Raw genomic sequence first — 19,943 nt, 5'->3', positions numbered from 1 at the left:
CAGCACCCACATTACCCTGCGTTTTCTGGGAGGTAAGCCTTGTTCAGGCTGTGGGCCTTTCACGGGCCACCAGTGTGTGGAGTAAGGCTACTCTGTCCTGCCCAGGTGTTCTGGTCTGGACAAGGAGGGGTCAGGTAAAGCCTGACTCTAAGGTCCAGCTGAGCATATTTCCAGGGTAGATGAGGGTGGTGAGCTGGTAGGATTTATTTTTACTGTAGTCTCCCAGTAGGTCAGATTTTTGTAAAATGGTATCTGTGCCTAACTCAAGCCATGCCGCTGTGTTTATTGATGAATTTTGTCATCTGCCAAGGTTGAGGCTTTCATACAAAACAGTCACTCAGTGAATGTCAGGCTGGGGTCACAGAACGTGGACACTGTGGTCACACCCTGGGCAGCCCTAGCCCTCGGGGTTCCAGACAACACAGGTCCATTTGTTTCGGTCCTGGTCCCACCCAGACAGGTCAGAAAGCCACACCCAGTGTAACTGTCAAGACCCAGATGGGTAGAGCAGGAGGTTGGCACTAGTGTGTGACACTCCCACCTGAAGGTGATGTGCCACACCCATGCTGAGGGCTGGAACGGTCACATGTTCATAGTCAACCTCAAGGGGGCAGGAAGCAGACCAGAACATTGGGAACGGCGAGCTCCATACCAATGACTGGCCAGCTAACCTGACTTTGAGATGTTACAATAGAAAAGGGGCCCTCCACCCTCCATGCCAGGCCCGGCTGCCACACCACGTCTTTGCCTGGAAGGCTGAACTGCATTGCTTGTGGCTACTCTGGCAAGAAGGGTGCGTGTCCCCAGCCTAGGGCCTGACTTGGCCAGATGACACACTGCTGACTCTAGGAGAGAACTAGATGGAAGCCAGCGGGCAGGAGGGCATGTGTAATGCTCTCACTGCTCTCAGGCTCTGGAAGGTTTTGGTTGTCCCCGTAAACCCTCCAGTTTAAGAAGAGCCCTTCCCTCTGCTCTTCTAGTGATGGGATTGGGAGGTTGCTCAGCCCAAGGAGAAACCAGTGACCAGGGTCCCATAAGCACAGGGCAGACACAAAGGCATGGGTTTAGTATTTTATTATGAATTGTTATCTCAGAGTTCCATGCTGCACACTCAGGGCATGGCAGCGCTGCAGGTGTGGTGTAGGGGTGAACATCCCGCTAATGCTCAGACATGGAGGGCACCAGTGATTCTTCAGCCTTCTCTCAAGTCCTCTAGTAGCAAATCTGTGTAGTCTGCGCTTCTGATAGGGTGGAACTCCTATTTTATTTTCTTTGTTCCAGATGACTGTTAGCCCCACTTTGTTGTGTTAGTGAGGGCCTGGACCCATGGGTTCAGCCCAGTGCCCACTCAGGCCGCAGGAGACAACCCGTGCATTTCCGCGTCTGAGCCAGGGATGCTGCTCTATTCATCCAGCTCCTCTTCGTCGTCCTCGAAAGCTTCTTCCCCGTCGTTGGCAGTGGCGTCCTGGTACTGCTGGTACTCGGACACCAGGTCGTTCATGTTGCTCTCGGCCTCGGTGAACTCCATCTCGTCCATGCCCTCGCCCGTGAACCAGTGCAGGAAGGCCTTGCGGCGGAACATGGCGGAGAACTGCTCCGAGATGCGCTTGAACAGCTCCTGGATGGCCGTGCTGTTGCCGATGAAGGTGGAGGACATCTTGAGGCCGCGGGGCGGGATGTCACACACGGCCACCTTGACGTTGTTGGGGATCCACTCCACGAAGTAGCTGCTGTTCTTACTCTGAATGGCCAGCATCTGCTCGTCCACCTCCTTCATGGACATGGGTCCTCGGAAGACGGTGGCCACCGTCAGGTAGCGGCCGTGGCGCGGGTCGCAGGCAGCCATCATGTTCTTGGCGTCGAACATCTGCTGGGTGAGCTCAGGCACTGTGAGCGCGCGGTACTGCTGGCTGCCCCGGGCTGTGAGCGGCGCAAAGCCCGGCATGAAGAAGTGCAGGCGCGGGAAGGGCACCATGTTCACCGCCAGCTTGCGCAGGTCGGCGTTGAGCTGGCCCGGGAAGCGCAGGGAGGTGGTGACCCCGCTCATGGTGGCCGACACCAGGTGGTTGAGGTCCCCGTAGGTGGGCGTGGCCAGCTTGAGCGTGCGGAAGCAGATGTCGTAGAGCGCCTCGTTGTCGATGCAGTAGGTCTCGTCCGTGTTCTCCACCAGCTGGTGGATGGACAGGGTGGCGTTGTAGGGCTCCACCACCGTGTCCGACACCTTGGGCGAGGGCACCACGCTGAAGGTGTTCATGATGCGGTCGGGGAACTCCTCGCGGATCTTGCTGATGAGCAGCGTGCCCATGCCCGAGCCCGTGCCGCCGCCCAGCGAGTGCGTCAGCTGGAAGCCCTGCAGGCAATCGCAGTGCTCGGCCTCCTTCCTCACCACGTCCAGCACGGCCTCCACCAGCTCCGCGCCCTCCGTGTAGTGGCCCTTGGCCCAGTTGTTCCCTGCACCTGTTTGGCCTGCAACAGAGCAAGAGTCGGCTCCGGTCACTGGCAGCACCTGTGACACCGTGAGTGAGGGAGGGGTCCTGGACACCGGCATTCCCCAGCCGGTCACTGCCAGCACTTGTGACACTGTGAGACAGGGAGGGGTCCTGGACACCGGCATCCCCTAGCCGGTCACTGCCAGCACTTGTGACACTGTGAGACAGGGAGGGGTCCTGGCCACCTGCATCCCCCAGCGCTACCCTGGCAGGTGGATCGCAAGAACTTCTGCAGACAAGTCAAAATACCTACCAAGTTTAAAGCTGTATTTGCACTTAGATCTGGTAATTTCATTCTTATTTATTTATTTATTTTTTTTCTTTTTGAGACAGATTCTCACTTTGTTGGCCTGGGTAAAGTGCAGTGATATTATACCTCAGAGCAACCTTAAACTCATGGGCTCAAGTGATCCTTTTGCCTCAGCCTCCCCAGTAGCTGGGACTACAGGCATCCACACAACTCCCAGCTAATTTTTCTATTTTTAGTAGAGATGGTGTCTGGCTCTTGCTCAAGCTAGTTTCAAACTCCTGAGCTCAAGTGATCTACCCGCCTCAGCCTCCCAGAGCTGGGATTACAGGTGTGAGCTACTGTACCCGCCCTTCATTCTTATTCTTAAATAGGTAATTCTTGGACATAGTGAGATTCAAAGGGTGTATGTACAAAAAGTGTATGTTAAAAAATAAGTTAACAGTGGCCGTGCCTATGGCTCAAAGGAGTAGGGCGCTTACCCCATATGCTGGAGGTGGCAGGTTCTAACCCAGGCCGTGGCCAAAAACTGCAAAAAAGTAAGTTACCTTCCTCTTTTGAGCTTTCTCAATTTTGTGCTATGTATACAAGTATCTTCTTTTCAAAAGAATCACACTTTTCCATGTTAATGGAGTCCCTCAGCTCTCATCCAGAATCACTGTTGCTATTTATTCTGCTGCTGCTCACAGGAAGTGATTCCTGTCCTCAGGGTGTTTCCAGTCCAGCTGCAGAGAAGAGCACCTGAAAGGTTTCTGTATTTTACCCAGAGTCTAAGTCACTGGAAAGAGACCTACTTAGTCAGGCTTTACAATGGTGCATGTTGGCCAATAGGCTTATTTACACCTTACTTTACAGAAGAAATTTTTTTTTTTAATTTTATTATTTTTTTTTTTTTGTAGAGACAGAGTCTCACTTTATGGCCCTCAGTAGAGTGCCGTGGCCTCACACAGCTCACAGCAACCTCCAACTCCTAGGCTTAAGCGATTCTCTTGCCTCAGCCTCCCGAGTAGCTGGGACTACAGGCGCCCGCCACAACGCGAGGCTATTTTTTGGTTGCAGTTTGGCAGGGGCCGGGTTTGAACCCGTCACCCTCGGTATATGGGGACGGCGCCTTACCAACTGAGCCACAGGCACCGCCCTACAGAGGAAATTTTTAATCTGAAAAACCGGCTCTTAAATTTAAAATCCTACTTTTCAGTTTGTCTCATTATAACACTAGAGAAAGCGTTTGTTGGAGGTGTAACAATTACAGGCCTGCATTGGTGCAGATGCACCTTAAAACAAATGGGAAAGCAGAGAAAAGGGGCTCATTTTAGTTCTTTTCTGGACACTGCAAACAAAATTCCTGTCACACAATGGCCTTCACACATTATTGCTGTGAGCATTCATTTTTAAGTTGATATCTAATTTTTCTTCATAAATTCAAATAGTTGGAAGTAATAGAAATTTAATTTCTAAAAATCAAACACTACAAATCCCTTATCCTATAGAATCAATATAAAGTCAGAAATAAATCCAGTAAGTTGAAACTGTTTTTAAATTCCTATGACTACAAGGTGCTAAAAAATGTTATGTATTTTTCAATTGCTCATTTTTCCAAGGGCGACTATTAAATACTGTCAGGATAGAACAAGGCTTGGCACCAATCCTATTCCTTGTTCTCATTTTCACATATGTACTGAGAAATCCTATCCATACAGGTTTGTAAATAGAATGACATTCTACGTCTCATGCAGTTTTTTCATCTTCAGAGTTATATGCCGAAAATCAAATAGTGATCAAAAAAATATTTCTAATCATCTCTCAGTTAACAACTCAATTTTGTGGGAAGCAGAACTGGAAAAAAGTGGACTTGCAAAATAATGTGTCACTTCATTTCACATCAGTCATTCATTTCTTGTTTCTGGAAGTACACCCAATAGGAGCACCAAGGCGGACCCGCTGGGCTGGGTGTGGCTGTGTGTACCTCTGATCCAGCACAGTCCCAGCTACTTGGGAAGCTGAGGCAGAAGCATCACTTGAACCCACGAGTTTGAGGCTGCTGTGAGCTAAGTTAACACCACACCACTCAGCCTGGGCAACAGAGTGAGACTCTGTCTCTAAAATAAAAATTAAAAAATGAAATAAAATAAATAAAAATAGAAAAACTAGCTAGGCATTGTGGCAGGTGCCTGTAGTCCCAGGCCACTCAGGAGGCTAAGGCAGGAGGATCTTGTGAGCCCCCTAAGAATGTGAGGCTGACACTACTGCACTTTACCCAGGGCAACAAAGTGAGATTGTCTCAAGCAAAAAATAAAATTTGCTGAGGAGAAGTTCGTAATAGTAAAGAAAAGATGAAACAACCTGAATATCTCTGTTAATAGCAGTGATTAAATAAATCCATGCCAGTCTGTGTCTGTGCAAAGGAATGTTGTCAGCCATCAGTTGACAGCCAGGCAGCTCTGGGTCCAAAACGGAAAGATTTTCAAAATACACTGCTGAGAGGGAAAAATGCACTAAACAGGGGCAGGGCATGTGTGTCAGTGTGTCTGCTTGTGTGTGAGTGGACTCCCACCACGGTCCCCTCTAAGAGGCATGGTGTAAGGACCCACCTGGGGGGAAGGAGGTGAATCTGTGACTTGTGCCTTTTGAATCCTGTACCATGGAAATGCTTTTGCTAGCTTGCTAGCAAAATGCAACCAATTTAACTTTACTGACCCATTTTAAAATGCAATTAAGGGCTCGGGGCCTGTAGCTAAGGCGCCACCCACATACACCAGAGCTGGTGGGTTCAAACCCAGCCTGGGCCTGCCAAACAACAATGACAACTATAACCAAAAAAAAATAGCCGGGCATTGTGGTGTATGCCTGTAGTCCCAGCTACTTCAGAGGCTGAGGCAAGAGACTCCCTTAAGCCCAAGAGTTGGAGGTTGCTGTGAGCTGTGACGCCACGGCATTCTACCGAGGGTGACAGAGACTCTGTCTTTAAAAAATAAAAATACAATTAAGAAAGAACAGATTGTCTCTGAAGGATGGAGTCAGGGGAGTTTAGTTTCAACATCATATATGGCTTATAAATTTTTTTTTTTTTTTTTTTGAGACAGTCTCACTATGTTGCCCTGGGTAGAGTGCCATGGCATCACAGCTCACAGCAACCTCCCGCTCTTGGGCTTAGGTGATTCTCTTGCCTCAGCCTCCTGAGTAGCTGGGACTACAGGCACCTGCCACAACGCTGGCTATTTTTTGTTGCAGTTGTCATTGTTTAGCTGGCCCAGGCCAGGTTCGAACCCACCAGCCTTGGTGTTATGTGGCTGACGCTATAACCTCTGTGCTATGGGCGCCAAGCCTGCTTATAAAATTTTAACCAAGACATACTTTATGACAATGAAGGAGAAATTAAAAATTGAAAACATGCCTTTGAGAAATTACTTTCAGTGACATCAGTAAGTGGGAATCACTAAATGATGACACACAAGGGAACGTCCAGGGACTCTCTTGGAGGATTTCCAGGATGAGGAACTTTTCAAAAGGCTGTGGAGTGGCACCTGCAGTGAGACCTCAGCTCCCAAAGGCACGCAGGGCTGTGTGTCCCAAGGCTTGCAGTGCACACCCACCACCTCCAGCCCCGAGGACGACCCTAAGTGATCCACATTTGTTTTAGCTTTGAGAAGGTTAAACACTCTAGATACCATACACTGCAGTTTCCAGAGAGCAGAGGCAGCACCGCACTTGTCTGCAGCCCTGGGCTCATCAGGCAGGAGAGAGCTTGGACCCTCCCACTGCCTCTGCTCCATCTGGTCTGTTGGAGGCACCAACGTCACTGACAGGGCAAGCCCTTGGCTCCACAGGGGCTATGCTTGTAGCATGCCTTGTGGGTACTTCAGCCCTCTAAGTGGCCGCTCCCTTGTTGGGTTTCTCACAAGCGCTACACAATGCCCCCATGGGCGCATGGGGTTGCTGTCTCTTATGGAGACAGAGGTTCTCTTCCTGCCCAGCTGCAGGCGCTGCCCAGTGACATATGCCCAGCCATTTCCTCTTAGCAGACTCCAAAATGGTCATTGCCCAAAATGGTCATAAGCCCCCACCACACACACCCAGGAGGCAGCAGCCTGGCCAGACTGCAGCACTGGCATGGGAAGGACGGATTCCGGTCGGCTCCGGGCTCTCCTTGTCCTTGGAGGTCATGCACAACCACTGCCCCTCTACACAAGGAGAGGCCTTGAGGGCAGCGCTCCATGACCGCGAGTTCGTGCATGTGGTAGAAGCCAACACTGAAGACAGCAGGAGGCTCTGGGCAGATTCCAGCTGGTTCTCGGTGCACACTAGACTCGAGCATTTGGCTTTCTCAGCATGATTAGCTGGGAGGTTTGCCCTGCTCTTGACAAAAGTAGGAAGCTGGTGACTTCTGAAAATATTTTGCTGCTGTCTCATAGCAACAGACATTCCCAGTTAAATATTTGGGGATCATGAATTGAACATCTTTTATAATGATATATTGTGACATTAATCAGTGACTCTGGACTGTTCACACAAGGCAGCCGGGCGGAGGCTGCAGCAGGTCCAGGGCCTCATAGTCCAGGTCCCACTAGTGACGGAGTAAGTGTTGGCTCTGAGTGCTCCCTGCCTCCTTCTCAGCCCTGAATCCAGAAGAAAAGGTTACAAATACAGAAAGAGATTTAAACAAAGTTGACCTTTCTGTTGTTTTGTTTTCCCCACCAACTCTCCAACAATCTAAAAGCACAACTGCTGTGCAACCAGCAACTCACCAAGGGAAAGTTTTTAAAAAGTCTATTCATGTTCAGAACACAAGTAGATGACTTTCACTTCTAAAATTATACATTATTGGCCAGGCGCAGTAGCTCACACCTGTGATCCTAGCCTTCTGGGAGGCTGAGGTGGGTGGATTGCTTGAGTTCAGGAATTCTAGAGCAGCCCGAGGAAGAGCCTGTCTCTACTAAAAATAGAACAATTACTCAGGTGTTGTGGTGCACACCTCTACAGGGCACATAGTGAGACTCTGTCTCAAAAATTAGAAAGAAAGTTACACATTACTAATGTGAGTTTTTATTTATTTATTTATTTTTTTTTTTTTGTAGAGACAGAGTCTCACTATATGGCCCTCCGTAGAGTGCCGTGGCGTCACATGGCTCACAGCAACCTCCAACTCCTGGGCTTAAGCGATTCTCTTGCCTCAGCCTCCCGAGTAGCTGGGACCACAGGAAGTTTTTATTTATTTTTATTTTTTTGAGACAAGAGTCTCACTCCATCACCTCCTGTGCTCAAGCGATCCTCTTGCCTCAGCCTCCCGAGTAGCTGGGACTACAGGCGCCTGCCACAACACCCGGCTATTTTTTAGAGATGGGGTCTTGCTCTTGCTCAGGCAATTCACCTGCTCGGCCTCCCAGAGTGTTAGTATTATAGGCATGAGCCACTGCACCCAGCATAATGTGAGTTTTGTTTTTTTTTTTTGAGACAGAGCCTCAAGCTGTCACTCTAGGTAGAGTGTCATGGCATCACAGCTCACAGCAACCTCTTACTCCTGGGCTCAAGTGATTCTCCTGCCTCCGCCTCCAAAGTAGCTGGGACTACAGGCACCTGCCACAATGCCAGGCTATTTTTTGGTTGCAGCCATCATTGTTGTTTGGCGGGCCCAGGCTGGATTCGAACCCGCCATCTCAGGTGTATTTGGCTGGTGCCTTAGCCGCTTGGGCCACAGGCACTGAGCCCATAATGTGAGTTTTTAAACCATGACAAACTATACACGTATCTCTGGAAATGCAATGACAGGGATTATTCTACTTTACCAACTCCAACTGAAACAACGAGCTATAAACCTAATGAAAATAGACCATCCCCAAATGAAAATGGACCATCCCCAACTCATGAACAAATTCCATCTCTTTTATTGCAACTGTTTAGTCAAATAACACAGTATGTTTATATATTCTAGATACTTCTCCATTCTCTGTAACAAACCTAAACCAAATAGGCATATTCATTAAAACAACTACATTTCATTTTCTTTCTTTCCTTCTTTCTTTCTTTTTTTGAGACAGAGTCTCATTATGTTGCCCTTGGTAGAGTGCCGTGGTGTCACAGCTCACAGCAATCTCAAACTCTTGGGCTTAAGCGATTCTCTTGTCTCAACCTCCCAAGTAGCTGAGACTCCAGTGCCTGCCACAATGCCCAGCTATTTTTGTTGTTGTTGTTGCAGTTGTCATTGTTTAGCTGGCCCTGGCTGAGTTCAAACCCGCCAGCCTCAGTGCATGTGGCTGGTGCTATAAGCACAGTGCTACGGGTGCCAAGCCACAGTTCACATTTCTTAACTAAAATGTGTCAATTTGTTAAAATTACAATCAGATATTTCATGTCAAATATAACCTATTAAAAATTTATAATAACCTATCAAAAATTTAAAATATTCTGAATAAAAAATAGGGATGGGCAGGGCACAGTGGGTCATGCCTGTAATCCCAGCACTTTGGGATGGAGGCAGAAAAATCACTTGAGGCCAGGAGTTCACGACCAGCCTAGGCAACAAAGTGAGACCCTGTCTTGAAAAAAATACACAGTATATAAATAGAAATGCATGTCTGACAAGAAAAGGTGCAAGAAGCTATTCTGGAGACAGTTTAAGTGCCAAATGTCATTTCTAACATTTTTTAAGGCTTCCAGGGACAATTGGATCACTGAATGGGCAGCACAGGTTTGTCCCCATCTATGGACAGAGGGAAAGACCTTACGCTCTCCCAGTTTTTAGTTCAAATAAATTAAACCAAAGAAAATTTCCACAGTTGCTGAAGCTGTTGCTGTGAGAAACTAGCCTCTCGCAACTTCCATAGTTTGTGAAGATCGAATTTCAGAAAGACCAGCTCATGGCTTTGACTCTGAAACCCTGCCAGAATCCCTGCTGCTCTGAGCTGACAGTATGGAGAGGCTGTTCTGGGCAACCATCCAGTCTGGGTGAGGCTCCTGGGCTCTGGCCAGGCCTACAGCAGAACAGACACTGAGCTGGGCCACAAAGTCTGGCCTCCTGCAGGCCAGGGTTACTGCTCTTCTGTGACCACACCTCTCAGACAGACTGAAGTTGGACTTGAGGCTCGCAAAAGGTTGTAAAAAATAACATAACGAATTGTCAACATACTTGCCACCCATCTTAAGGAGTAAGACATTCCAATGTTACATGAAACCTAGCGTAACAAGTTTGAGTTTGAACATTGCGCCTGTGGCTCAGTGAGTAGGGCGCCGGCCCCATATACTGAGGGTAGTGGGTTCAAACCCAGCCCCGGCTGAACTGCAACCAAAAAATAGCCGGGCATTGTGGCGGGTGTCTGTAGTCCCAGCTGCTCGGGAGGCTGAGGCAGGAAAGAGCTAGAGGTTGCTGTGAGTCCTGTGACATCATGGCATTCTATTGAAGGTGGTAAAGTAACACTCTGTCTCTACAAAAAAAAAAAAAAAAAAGAGCCGGGCGCAGTGGCTCACGCCTGTAATCCCAGCACTGTGGGAGGCTGGGGCCTGTAATCCCAGCACTGTGGGAGGCTGAGGAGGGAGAATCGCTTGAGCTCAGGAGTTCGAGACTCGCCTGAGCGACAATGAGACCCCTGACTCATGAAAAAGATGGAAAAGCCCAGCCAGGCACCACAGTGAGCACCTGTAATCCCAGTGGCTTCCGGAGGCTGAGGCAGCGGGGTGCCCGCAGCCCGGGTCTGAGGTTGTGGTGAGCTACCACGCCCACTGCACTCTGCTCAGGGGCATAGGGTGGGACCCTGTCTCAACAACAACAACAAAAAAAAAGTAAAGAAATAAAAAATAAGCAACGAAATAAAAAAAAAGCCAAAAAAAAAAACAATGTAGAAGTGGATAGTTTTTCCCTATCTTCTCTCAAAAAGCAGAGAGGAGGTATGTGTGCTTCAGCCAATGCCGCGGCCTGTGAGCAGTGCTCACCCAGGGCTATGTGCACAGATTTCTCTTCCCCCAGGCTGACCGTTTATATACAGAGGGACCAGATTCAGAATTGTTTTTACATTTCCTAAAAAGTGATATTTAAACTCTAAACCTCTCACAGAAGAAGCATTCATTCAGTTGCTGCATTTCTTTAAAAGTTTAGTTTTAGGCTCGGTGCCTCTGGCACAGTGGTTATGGTGCCAGCCACATATACCGAGGCTGGTGGGTTCAAACCCAGCCCGGGCCAGCTAAACAACAATGACAACTGCAACAAAAATAGCCGGTGTTGTGGTGGGCTCCTGTGGTCTCAGCTACTTGGGAAGCTGAGGCAAAAGAATCACTTAAGCCCAAGAGTTTGAGGTTGCTGTGAGCTATAACGCCATGGCATTCTACCAACAGCAACATAGTGAGACTCTATCTAAAAAAAAAAAAAAAGTTTAATTTTAGACAAAAAAAAAAAAATGCAACAAACCCTGCTCTCAAATGCTGCTGGTGGCCGCAATTTGACTGGAAGGACTATAGCAAAGTGAGCAGAGAGGGACTGTGCACTGTGACCCAGTGATTTTACGTTTGAGAATCTATTTTGAAATCAGAGTCAGAAGCAGACACATACAGACTTTAGTTCACAGAGATTCATTACAATGATCTCTGTAAGAGCGGAAATTGGAAAGAAACTAGCCATTTTAAACTTAACTAGTTACACATACAGCTATCAAAATATAGATTTTGGAAATTTCATATTAACATGGAATATGGTTTATAATATAATGTTCAGTGGAAAAAAAACACAAAATGATATAGTGATCACAACTAATGAAAATCAGCCAAAAGAAAAAAAGGTAGAAATACACTTCAGTGGTGACAAGGATTATACTAAGACAAGCATATGCTCAAGGAGTAGAGCGTCGGCCCCATATGCCAGGGTGGCGGGTTCAGGCCTGGCCCCGGCCAAAAACTGCAAAAAAAAAAAAAAAAAGACAAGCGTATGGAATAATTTTCTACCTTTAAGTTGTTGATTTCTTAAAAATGTGGTTATATTAGTTTTGCTGGAAAAAAGCAAGTAAAAATTAAAGATAAATAAATAGAATTAATTTAGAATGGAAGGGAGGATCTCCCTTTTTAAAATAGCAACATATTCTCTTTTAGCGAGACAGTAACAACCATGTCACCTGCTGTGCTTCCTTTTTTGGGTTTAGTTGCCAGAAACCCAGAGCTAAAGTTAATTCTCAGCCACAGCTGAGTCAGCTTGCAGTTGGCTTTCTGTTTTAAACTGCCACAGCTATGCCTGTCGCACTTGACATTGTTTCATATCCTTCAAAGCAGGAAAACATGTGTGTTACATAAATAAAACTTTAAAATCTTTTTTGTATATAAAATGTTCCCATGTTAACCAATACTAACTCTTAGCAGGTTTTAAAATACCGGCCCGTCTGGTGAGAAAAAAATATTATTTTAATTGCTTTCCATCCCTGGTCGCTAGTAAATTTTGTCCCTAGGTATTTATAGCTTTTATTATTATAGTGAATAGGATATTTTTCCCAATGTACTTTAAAAATGATTATTGCTTTTAAGGTGATTTCACTTGCCTGGGACTTTGCCAGTATGGGCACTTAAAGTCCAGTATCCTGGGGAACACTTTCCCCCAGAGTCAGGCACGCCAGAATGGCTGGTCACCCAATAGCAAAAATTATGGATTTCTGAATATTTTAATCTGTGTCTGGGGCTAGTCATTTTTAAGCTGATAGGCTACCTAGAAACTCCAAAAGAATCATTCCATTTACAAATAACAATTCTACCTTTTCCTTTACATGATTTGCATCGCCTTTTTTCCTTTGGATTTTATGCACTGGCTAAAGCCTCCAGAACGTGAAATAGCAGTACAGACAATGGACATCTTATCCTTATATCTAATTTTGTTGGGAATACTTATAATGTTTCAGGAATATGATGTTACTATGGGTTTCTGGTAGCTAATCTGTAAATAAGTTTATTTCTACTTCCTGCTTATATAGAAGTGTTTTTGTCCCCTACAAATCAGGAACACATACTAAATTTCATTAAAAAAAAAAATTTTTTTTTTGGCATTTATTAGAATGTTGTCTGTCCTAATCTATTAGCATAATTTTTTTTTTTTTTTTTTTTTTTTTTTGTAGAGACAGAGTCTCACTGTACCGCCCTGGGGTAGAGTGCCGTGGCATCACACGGCTCACAGCAACCTCTAACTCTTGGGCTTACGCAATTCTCTGGCCTCAGCCTCCCGAGCAGCTGGGATTACAGGCGCCCGCCACAACGCCCGGCTATTTTTCTGTTGCAGTTTGACCGGGGCTGGGTTTGAACCCACCACCCTCGGCACATGGGGCCGGCGCCCTACTCACTAAAAAAAAAAGAATATTTAGAACATCTAATATATAATAAGGTTTTGACAAATATTAGCAACATCCTGGGAATGCAAGGATGATTTAACATCCATTCCCAGGATGTTGCTAATATTTGTCAAAACCTTATTATATATTAGATGTTCTAAATATTCTTTTTTTTTTTTTTTTTTTTTTGTAGAGACAGAATTTCACTTTATGGCCCTTGGTAGAGTGCCATGGCATCATACAGCTCACAGCAACCTCCAACTCCTGGGCTTAAGCGATTCTCTTGCCTCAGCCTCCCGAGTAGCTGGGACTACAGGCGCCTGCCATAACACCTGTCTATTTTTTGGTTGCAGTTCAGCCGGGGCTGGGTTGAACCCACCACCCTCGGTATATGGGACCGGCGCCTTACCAACTGAGCCACAGGCGCCACCCCTGTTCTAAATAGTCTTTAATCCTTACATCTCACTAAGAGGTAGACAGTCTCACTTATAGATGAGGACATTAAATCATAAAGAAGTTAAAAATACCAAGTCCAAGCTGGGTCACTTAGTGAGTGGAAGAGCCAGGATTCAAACCCAGGGAGATGCTTAACCATTGTGTTACCTGCCTCAGTCTCACCCACTCATGATTTTCTATCTTTTAACAACGTAACTACATTTGATGGTCTAAATGTTTATATTTTAAATAATATAACTTTTTATTGATTAAAAAGTTATAATCAATAACTTGATTATAACTTGATTATATTATTAAAAAGTTTTAATCAATAAAAAGTTATACTATTTACTATTTAATTAATATTGAATTATATTAATTAATAAAAGTAATATGACTAATTATAATTTTATAATATAATATAAATATATTTAAATAATATAACATTTGTACTTTAAATAATACAACTTTCACTGGCATATTCTAGTAGAAGTTTACCCAGCTTCGTAGGAAATTTTGGGAAATTTTCCATCATTTCCTCTCTGGAATTGTTTAGATAAGAGGATTGTCTGTTAGCCCAATTAAACTATCTCTACCTGGTACCTTTTAAGGAAAGGGTTAGAATGTAGATTTTTGTTATGTATTTGATTCCTATACCATAGTGCAGTGGTTCTCAACCTTCCTAATGCTGCAACCCTTTAATACAGTCCAAAAGGGTCTCAAACCACAGGTTGAGAACCGTTGCTATAGTGCTTTTGTATGCCAGGACTCAGCATTATAATTCTCACTTCCTTGAAAGACACTACCTTTCACAGGTACTGGAAATACGTTTGCTGATTGAGGTATTTCTGTTGATAAGTAATAATTTTCCCTCTTTCTTAACAGTTAAGTGGTAATTTTTTTTTTTTTTGAGACAGAGTCCCACTATGTCGCCCTTGGTAGAGTGCCCTGGTGACACAGCTCACAGCAATCGCAAATTCTTGGGCTTAAGTGATTCTCTTCCCTCAGCCTCCCGGTAGCTGGAACTACAGGTGCCCACCACAACGCCCAGCTATTTTTTTGTTGTAGTTGTCATTGTTGTTTAGCAGGCCTGGGCTGGGTTTGAACCTGCCAGCCTCTGTATATGTGGCTAATACTGTAACCACTGTGCTACAGGTGCTGAGCCTGTATGATATTTTTGATCTTATGAATAAACTCATGTGTTTTTAAAAAAAATAAAGACGAGGGCGGCTCCTGTGGCTCAAAGGAGTAGGGCGCTGGCCCCATACGCTGGAGGTGGCCGGTTCAAACCCAGCCCCAGCCAAAACTGCAAAATAATAATAACAATAATAAAGAAGAAAGTAGGAAAGATGGAGCCTACCAAAGATGAAGTTGTCAGGCCGGAAGAGCTGGCCAAAAGGCCCAGACCGCACACTGTCCATGGTGCCTGGCTCCAAGTCCACCAGGGCAGCTCGGGGCACATATTTCTGAGCTGGAAGAGGAAAAAAGAGTTAATTTCAAGTTTCTAGAGCAATTGACTTCCTTCTAGCAAGTTCCATCAACTAGCACTGTCTGGAATAGATGAATTGAGTCTTTTCAGAGGGAGTACTGTGACTCTCTTGGAATCACAAAAACTTAACACTGGGGTAAGGAAGCAGCTCGGGCATGAATGAGCAGAAGTTCCAGAAGAGGCAGGATGAGGAATCAGGTCTCCTGATTTCCTGCCTACTGTGTTTTCTAGTTCACCCTGACACCTCTTTCCTGTTGGGAAGTTTTACTTTTTTAGTGCCATGGAAAATAAAGTATTTCTTATGGCAAATTGCCAGATTGCCATGACGTCCTTTGCTCTTTGACACCTCCCCAAAGCACACACATATATGAGCCTCACGTTTACAGAGCCTCACGCTGGCTCTGTAAACCAGACTTGCCCTCATTCCTGAGGAAGAGTGTTCTGTGTAGCAGTTTCCTTGTGAGCACGTTCATGCCAGCTGGGCAAGAAATGGTTCCCAGGAGGATGGGGTTAACATGATTCCAGCAGGAGCTGCCCTACAGCTGCTGCTCAGCTGCACAGCTCAGGTCCAAGAAGGAAAGTGACTAGGCTGGACGGAGGGTGAGAGGATGTGCATGGGGTCTTCCTGAATGTGTTTCATCTTATGTGCCCTAGCATTGCAGACCTTTTGGCATCACTGCTTAAATGAAATAAAACCCAGTGAATCATGAATACTGTTCTTCCCAGATCTTGTGCCGACAAGCAGGAAATGACTCCAACAAGTCTGGTGACAAACTCAGGAGAGCATCTCTGGGGGTGCACGTCACACGTCCTGGCAAGGGCAGTTCCTGCCATGTTTTAGTTTTTTGTGAAGTGCATGCACCACTTTCATAAAAAAAAGCTTGTTGAAGTAATGCATGTGTGCAGTCACGATGTATGTAGATACTAAGACAGGTCTGATATTATGCCCAAACTCAAATAAAGCACAGCTCGGAATTTTTATAAACTCCTCTAGGTAGACAGGATTGTCTGTCGTTTTCAGCAAAGTCTTTGGGGAAGACTGCAAAGGACAAGAAAAGTCACTTAAGAAACTGTTTTCACATTTTTAGCCAAGAATCCAAATTTCTTTGGATTTACATTGAAAAAAACGTTTCCTCAAGGATTCTTGAGAAAAAGTCCAGTCAGTGCTTCTCGCCATTCTTACACGTGGAATGAAGCCCGGACCAGACCCCCGGGCTGATTTCAGAACCCGCAGCGGGGCCTGTGGCCGCGCTCAGACCTCGGGTGTGAAACCAGGGACAGCGGATCTCCCGCCTCCCGGCAGGAGGGGCGGCCGGGCACCGGGGCCGTCGGGGAGGGGTCCCCGCGGCGGGCAGGGCGGGGGGCGCTACTCACACGACGACTCGTTGTAGTAGACGTTGATTCTCTCCAGCTGCAGCGCCGAGTCGCCCACGTAGCCTCCGGCCGGGCCGATGCCGTGCTCATCACTGATCACTTCCCAGAACTCGGGAAAGGCGAGGGCAAGGGACAGACGGTCAGAACCCGGGCCCCGGGGTGTCCCCCGCGCCCCCCAGAGCCAGCGGGACCGGGCGGGGAGCGCGGGGCCCAACTCCCGGAGCGCCCGGGGCGTGGGGAGGGAGTGAGGGGCCGGGATCCGCGGCGCGCGCGCCGGGGTCCGCACCGGGCCGGCCTGGGCCCCTGCGTCCTCGGCGCGCCAAGCGGGTGAGCACCCGGGGGAGGTCGCGCGGGCAGAGCCCGGACTCCGCCGCCCACCCGCGGGGAGGCCCGGCCGCGCCGCCCACCTTGGTGCCGATCTGGTTCCCGCACTGGCCCGCCTGGATGTGCACAATCTCCCTCATGGCGCGCGCTCTGCGCTCCAGCACCGGCTGCGCGGATGGCTGCGGCGACTGCGGGCCCGCGGCGCCGCGGGGGACTCGCCCGCGCCGCCCTGCCCCGCCCGGCCGCCCGCCCCGGCCAATGGCTGCGGGCCGCGCCCCCCGCCCCGCCCGCACTGGCCGCCCCCGCGCGGCCTGCGGACCCTCGCCCCGGGAAGCGCGGAAGGGAGCGGGCGGGGACGGCTGGCGCTGCGGGTGGCCGGGGACGCTGGAGCCCAGGGCCTGGGCGGCGAGGGTGGGGGTCGGCGGGCAGCGCTCCAGGGGTCTCTGACCCCGCCCGGACTTCACCCTTGGCCAGCGTTCCGAGGTCCTCGCCCTCTGGCTTCCCGCATCTCCCGAGGTGCGGGCGCTTTCTGTCCGGAGGCTTAAGCGCAGGAGGCTACGCGGCGGGGCCCGAGAGCGAGCAGCCCCCGCGGAGGGTCGCTCAGCCTCGGGTCCCAGCTGGGCAGCGTTGGGGCCCTTCTTCCCTCTCCCCGCGCCGAGGTTCTTTGTTTGGAAGAGTTCGAAGCTTGGGACGCAGAGAGCAGTGCGGAAAGAAACTTAAGCCACACGAGGCTGGTCGGGCTGTGTCATCTGAGTCAGAGGTCCCGGCAGACTCAACTGAGTGCTCCCCCAGGACTGGAGATAATTCTGTTGTACAAAGCAGGACCCCATATTTCCGCTATAAATGGCTCCCAGGCCCCTTGGTAGCCTTGACCTGCTGGACCCCAGCCCTCCTCCCTCGCGTTTGCTGGACATGCCCTCTAGGAGCCTGTCCCCATTGGACCCTCCAGCAGGCAAGGTCCTAACTTGTCAGTCTGGGTGTGGGGCTCTCTCTGCGTCTTGGCTTCCCCAGGGGCTGTTTACTGATGACACACACACACACACACACGCACACACACGCAGCCATACAGCCGGCGAGTCTCCTCTCACACAGATACTTAGTGCCACCAGGCAGAAATCAAGGTTTCTTCCGGGCATGCATTGTGTGGAGTGACTGCTGGGGTGAGTCAGGGTGAGTCAGGGTGACTCGGCTTTTAATGCTGGTTGTGTATTCCGTGAGCTCTGAGCTAACTCAAATCCTCTGAGCTTCAGTTCACTTGGTAAGATGAGTGGTTATCCCAGGGGCCACAGAGGGCCTCCCAGGCTCTGGAGCCTGTGACTCTCTGGCACCTGCATCAGAAGGAGCACCAGTGAGCATCTGGGAAGGATGCCTGAGGACATCCCCCTGCACTCCTCCAGGCCACGGGAAGCAAATGAGGAAGCAAGCTCTCTCTGTAGTTGGCACAGGCAGTTTCTTTTTAGACATATGAAAACTTTGGGAAAATCCTGGGTGTATATGTGTGTGTGTGTGTGTGTGTGTGTGTGTGTGTGTGTGTGTCTGTGTTTGGAAGGGGGTAACAGAACTTTAAAACATATTTCTTCTGGAGTTTTGCAAGTGTTTCCAAATTTAGGGATTTTTTTTATCACTTGCACCCTGCCTCACCCCTCCACCCAACACTCCCCTTTGCTTCCTGTGGGTCACCACGCCTCTCCACACAGGGACCTGCACAGCCTGGCCCATGCTCCCCTCTTCAGTGTAAAGGAAAGTGCCTACTCCAGGTGTTAATGGTGGTTTGCTGAACTTGCCACCCTTTCAATGCTACTCCTTGGGCTGGGACCTGACTTTAAGGTATCTGATGGAGCCAGAAAGCAGGTGTCTGTGTGGCTTCAGGTACTCATCACCAGGCTTTAACAAGGGATAAGCTAACTTGCTGGAGCTTCTGAGATCCACTGCTTTGCAGGCAGCCCCTCAGCACACCATCCACACTGTAATGGGAGAGGGTGGGGAGGGCTCATGACGATGCCTTTGTACAGAACTTCTGGAATCATCACAGCAATCCTCCAAGGTAGGGATTCTTTTTTTTTTTTTTTTTTTTTTAATTTGGCCGGGGCTGGGTTTGAACCCGCCACCTCCGGCATATGGGACCGGCGCCCTACCCGCTGAGCCACAGGCGCCGCCCAAGGTAGGGATTCTTACAGGGAAGAAAACTGAGGCTCAGCTCCAGTCTATCACCTTGGAGTTGGCAAGTGGGGCTGAAAGGATTCCACTGGTGGTCTGGGGCCTGCGCCTGAAGATTGAGGGGCCAGAGTGAGAATACACACAGGGGAGCCTATGAGGCCTTATGTCTATATATAGTAAGTCACAAGTCAAGCTTACACAAAGCCATAGAAGACACATTCTACCTTCCTACCTTAAAGAATATGCTTGGTATCTGGAAAACCAGGTCCCATAGTGATTGCATCAGGGGTGGGAGAGGGGACTGGCTTCCAGCCCCTAACTTTCAGGTCCCCCCCTCACCACCCCCCAGCTCATCTGGGCCCCTTGCCTGGTCTAAAGTAGCAATGGAGTTCTGCTAAGCCCACGGGCCCTGGGCAAGCTACGTTCCCCCCGGTCCTCCTGCCCCTCATCTTGCTGTCTGTACTGTGCCTCTTACCACATTCTTCCTCCTTCCAGAGCACTGGGTTCTGTTTCAGTCCTCATCACCTGTCTGTGGAAAGGACTCCGGACTCACCACGTGGCTGTAAGTACTGACTGGTGTTTACAGCACCTGGCATGCTGGCAGAGCACTTTCCACCCTCTGCAGTGCAGCACTGAGGCAGAAGGTGTGTTTTCTCAGCCTTTCCAGTGCTGAGAAGCCTAGAAAAAGGGACTGGAGGCTCTTGAACTGGGCTGGTGATGGCCGTGGTTGCCATTTTCAACTAAAATTCCAGCTCTTGAAAAAATGAGTGACATGAGACCATTGTGTTTTTATGATTTTATTCTTGGAGGACAGAGGATGGGATTTCTTCAGAAAGAAGTGGACACTCCACCTGCCAAGGGTGCAGGGAGCGGCAGATGTGGGACAGGAAGGGGGGAGTAGGCAGTGCTGTGTCAGGGCCATCCTCTCTGTGACTGTGGACTCCAAGGGCTGTGCCACACTCTCTGCTCCTGTCGACTGGCTCCAGTAGGCAGGTTCCAGCCAGCAGCATAGCCAGGCCAGTTGTCAGTGGAGCTCCTTTGTTCCCAGTGCCTTCCCTGCAGCATTGTCAAAGCTTACTCTCTGGAAGTTCTCCTGAAGAGGGACCCATGGTCTGAGTGATTTGTTGTGGGCATCTGGGTCA

General features: G+C 48.6%; 1 protein-coding gene across 1 annotated transcript; it reads right to left on the bottom strand.

Annotated features, from left to right (window-relative positions):
- Positions 1–1,059: 1,059 nt before the first annotated feature.
- On the bottom strand, positions 1,060–16,954 carry TUBB6 (tubulin beta 6 class V). Its single transcript, XM_053571120.1, has 4 exons — positions 16,728–16,954; positions 16,321–16,429; positions 14,818–14,928; positions 1,060–2,466 (listed from the first exon to the last, which is right to left on the bottom strand). The coding sequence occupies exons 1-4, from the start codon at positions 16,782–16,784 to the stop codon at positions 1,403–1,405; spliced, it is 1,341 nt and encodes a 446-aa protein (XP_053427095.1). The 5' UTR covers positions 16,785–16,954; the 3' UTR covers positions 1,060–1,402.
- Positions 16,955–19,943: the final 2,989 nt, after the last annotated feature.

This window comes from Nycticebus coucang, chromosome 19 (assembly GCF_027406575.1).
Source record: "Nycticebus coucang isolate mNycCou1 chromosome 19, mNycCou1.pri, whole genome shotgun sequence".
Taxonomy (NCBI): Eukaryota; Metazoa; Chordata; class Mammalia; order Primates; family Lorisidae; genus Nycticebus; species Nycticebus coucang.
The sequence above is the reverse complement of the archived record's forward strand: the minus strand, read 5'-3'. Positions and strand labels throughout refer to the sequence as shown.

Coding starts and splice junctions, on each gene's coding strand:
- TUBB6 (XM_053571120.1), bottom strand. CDS start 16,784: ATGAGGGAGATTGTGCACATCCAGGCGGGCCAGTGCGGGAACCAGATC. Junction 16,430..16,727: donor GGAACCAGATCGGCACCAAG/GTGGGCGGCGCG, acceptor GCCTTTCCCGAG/TTCTGGGAAGTGATCAGTGA. Junction 2,467..14,817: donor GCCTGACAACTTCATCTTTG/GTAGGCTCCATC, acceptor GCTCTGTTGCAG/GCCAAACAGGTGCAGGGAAC.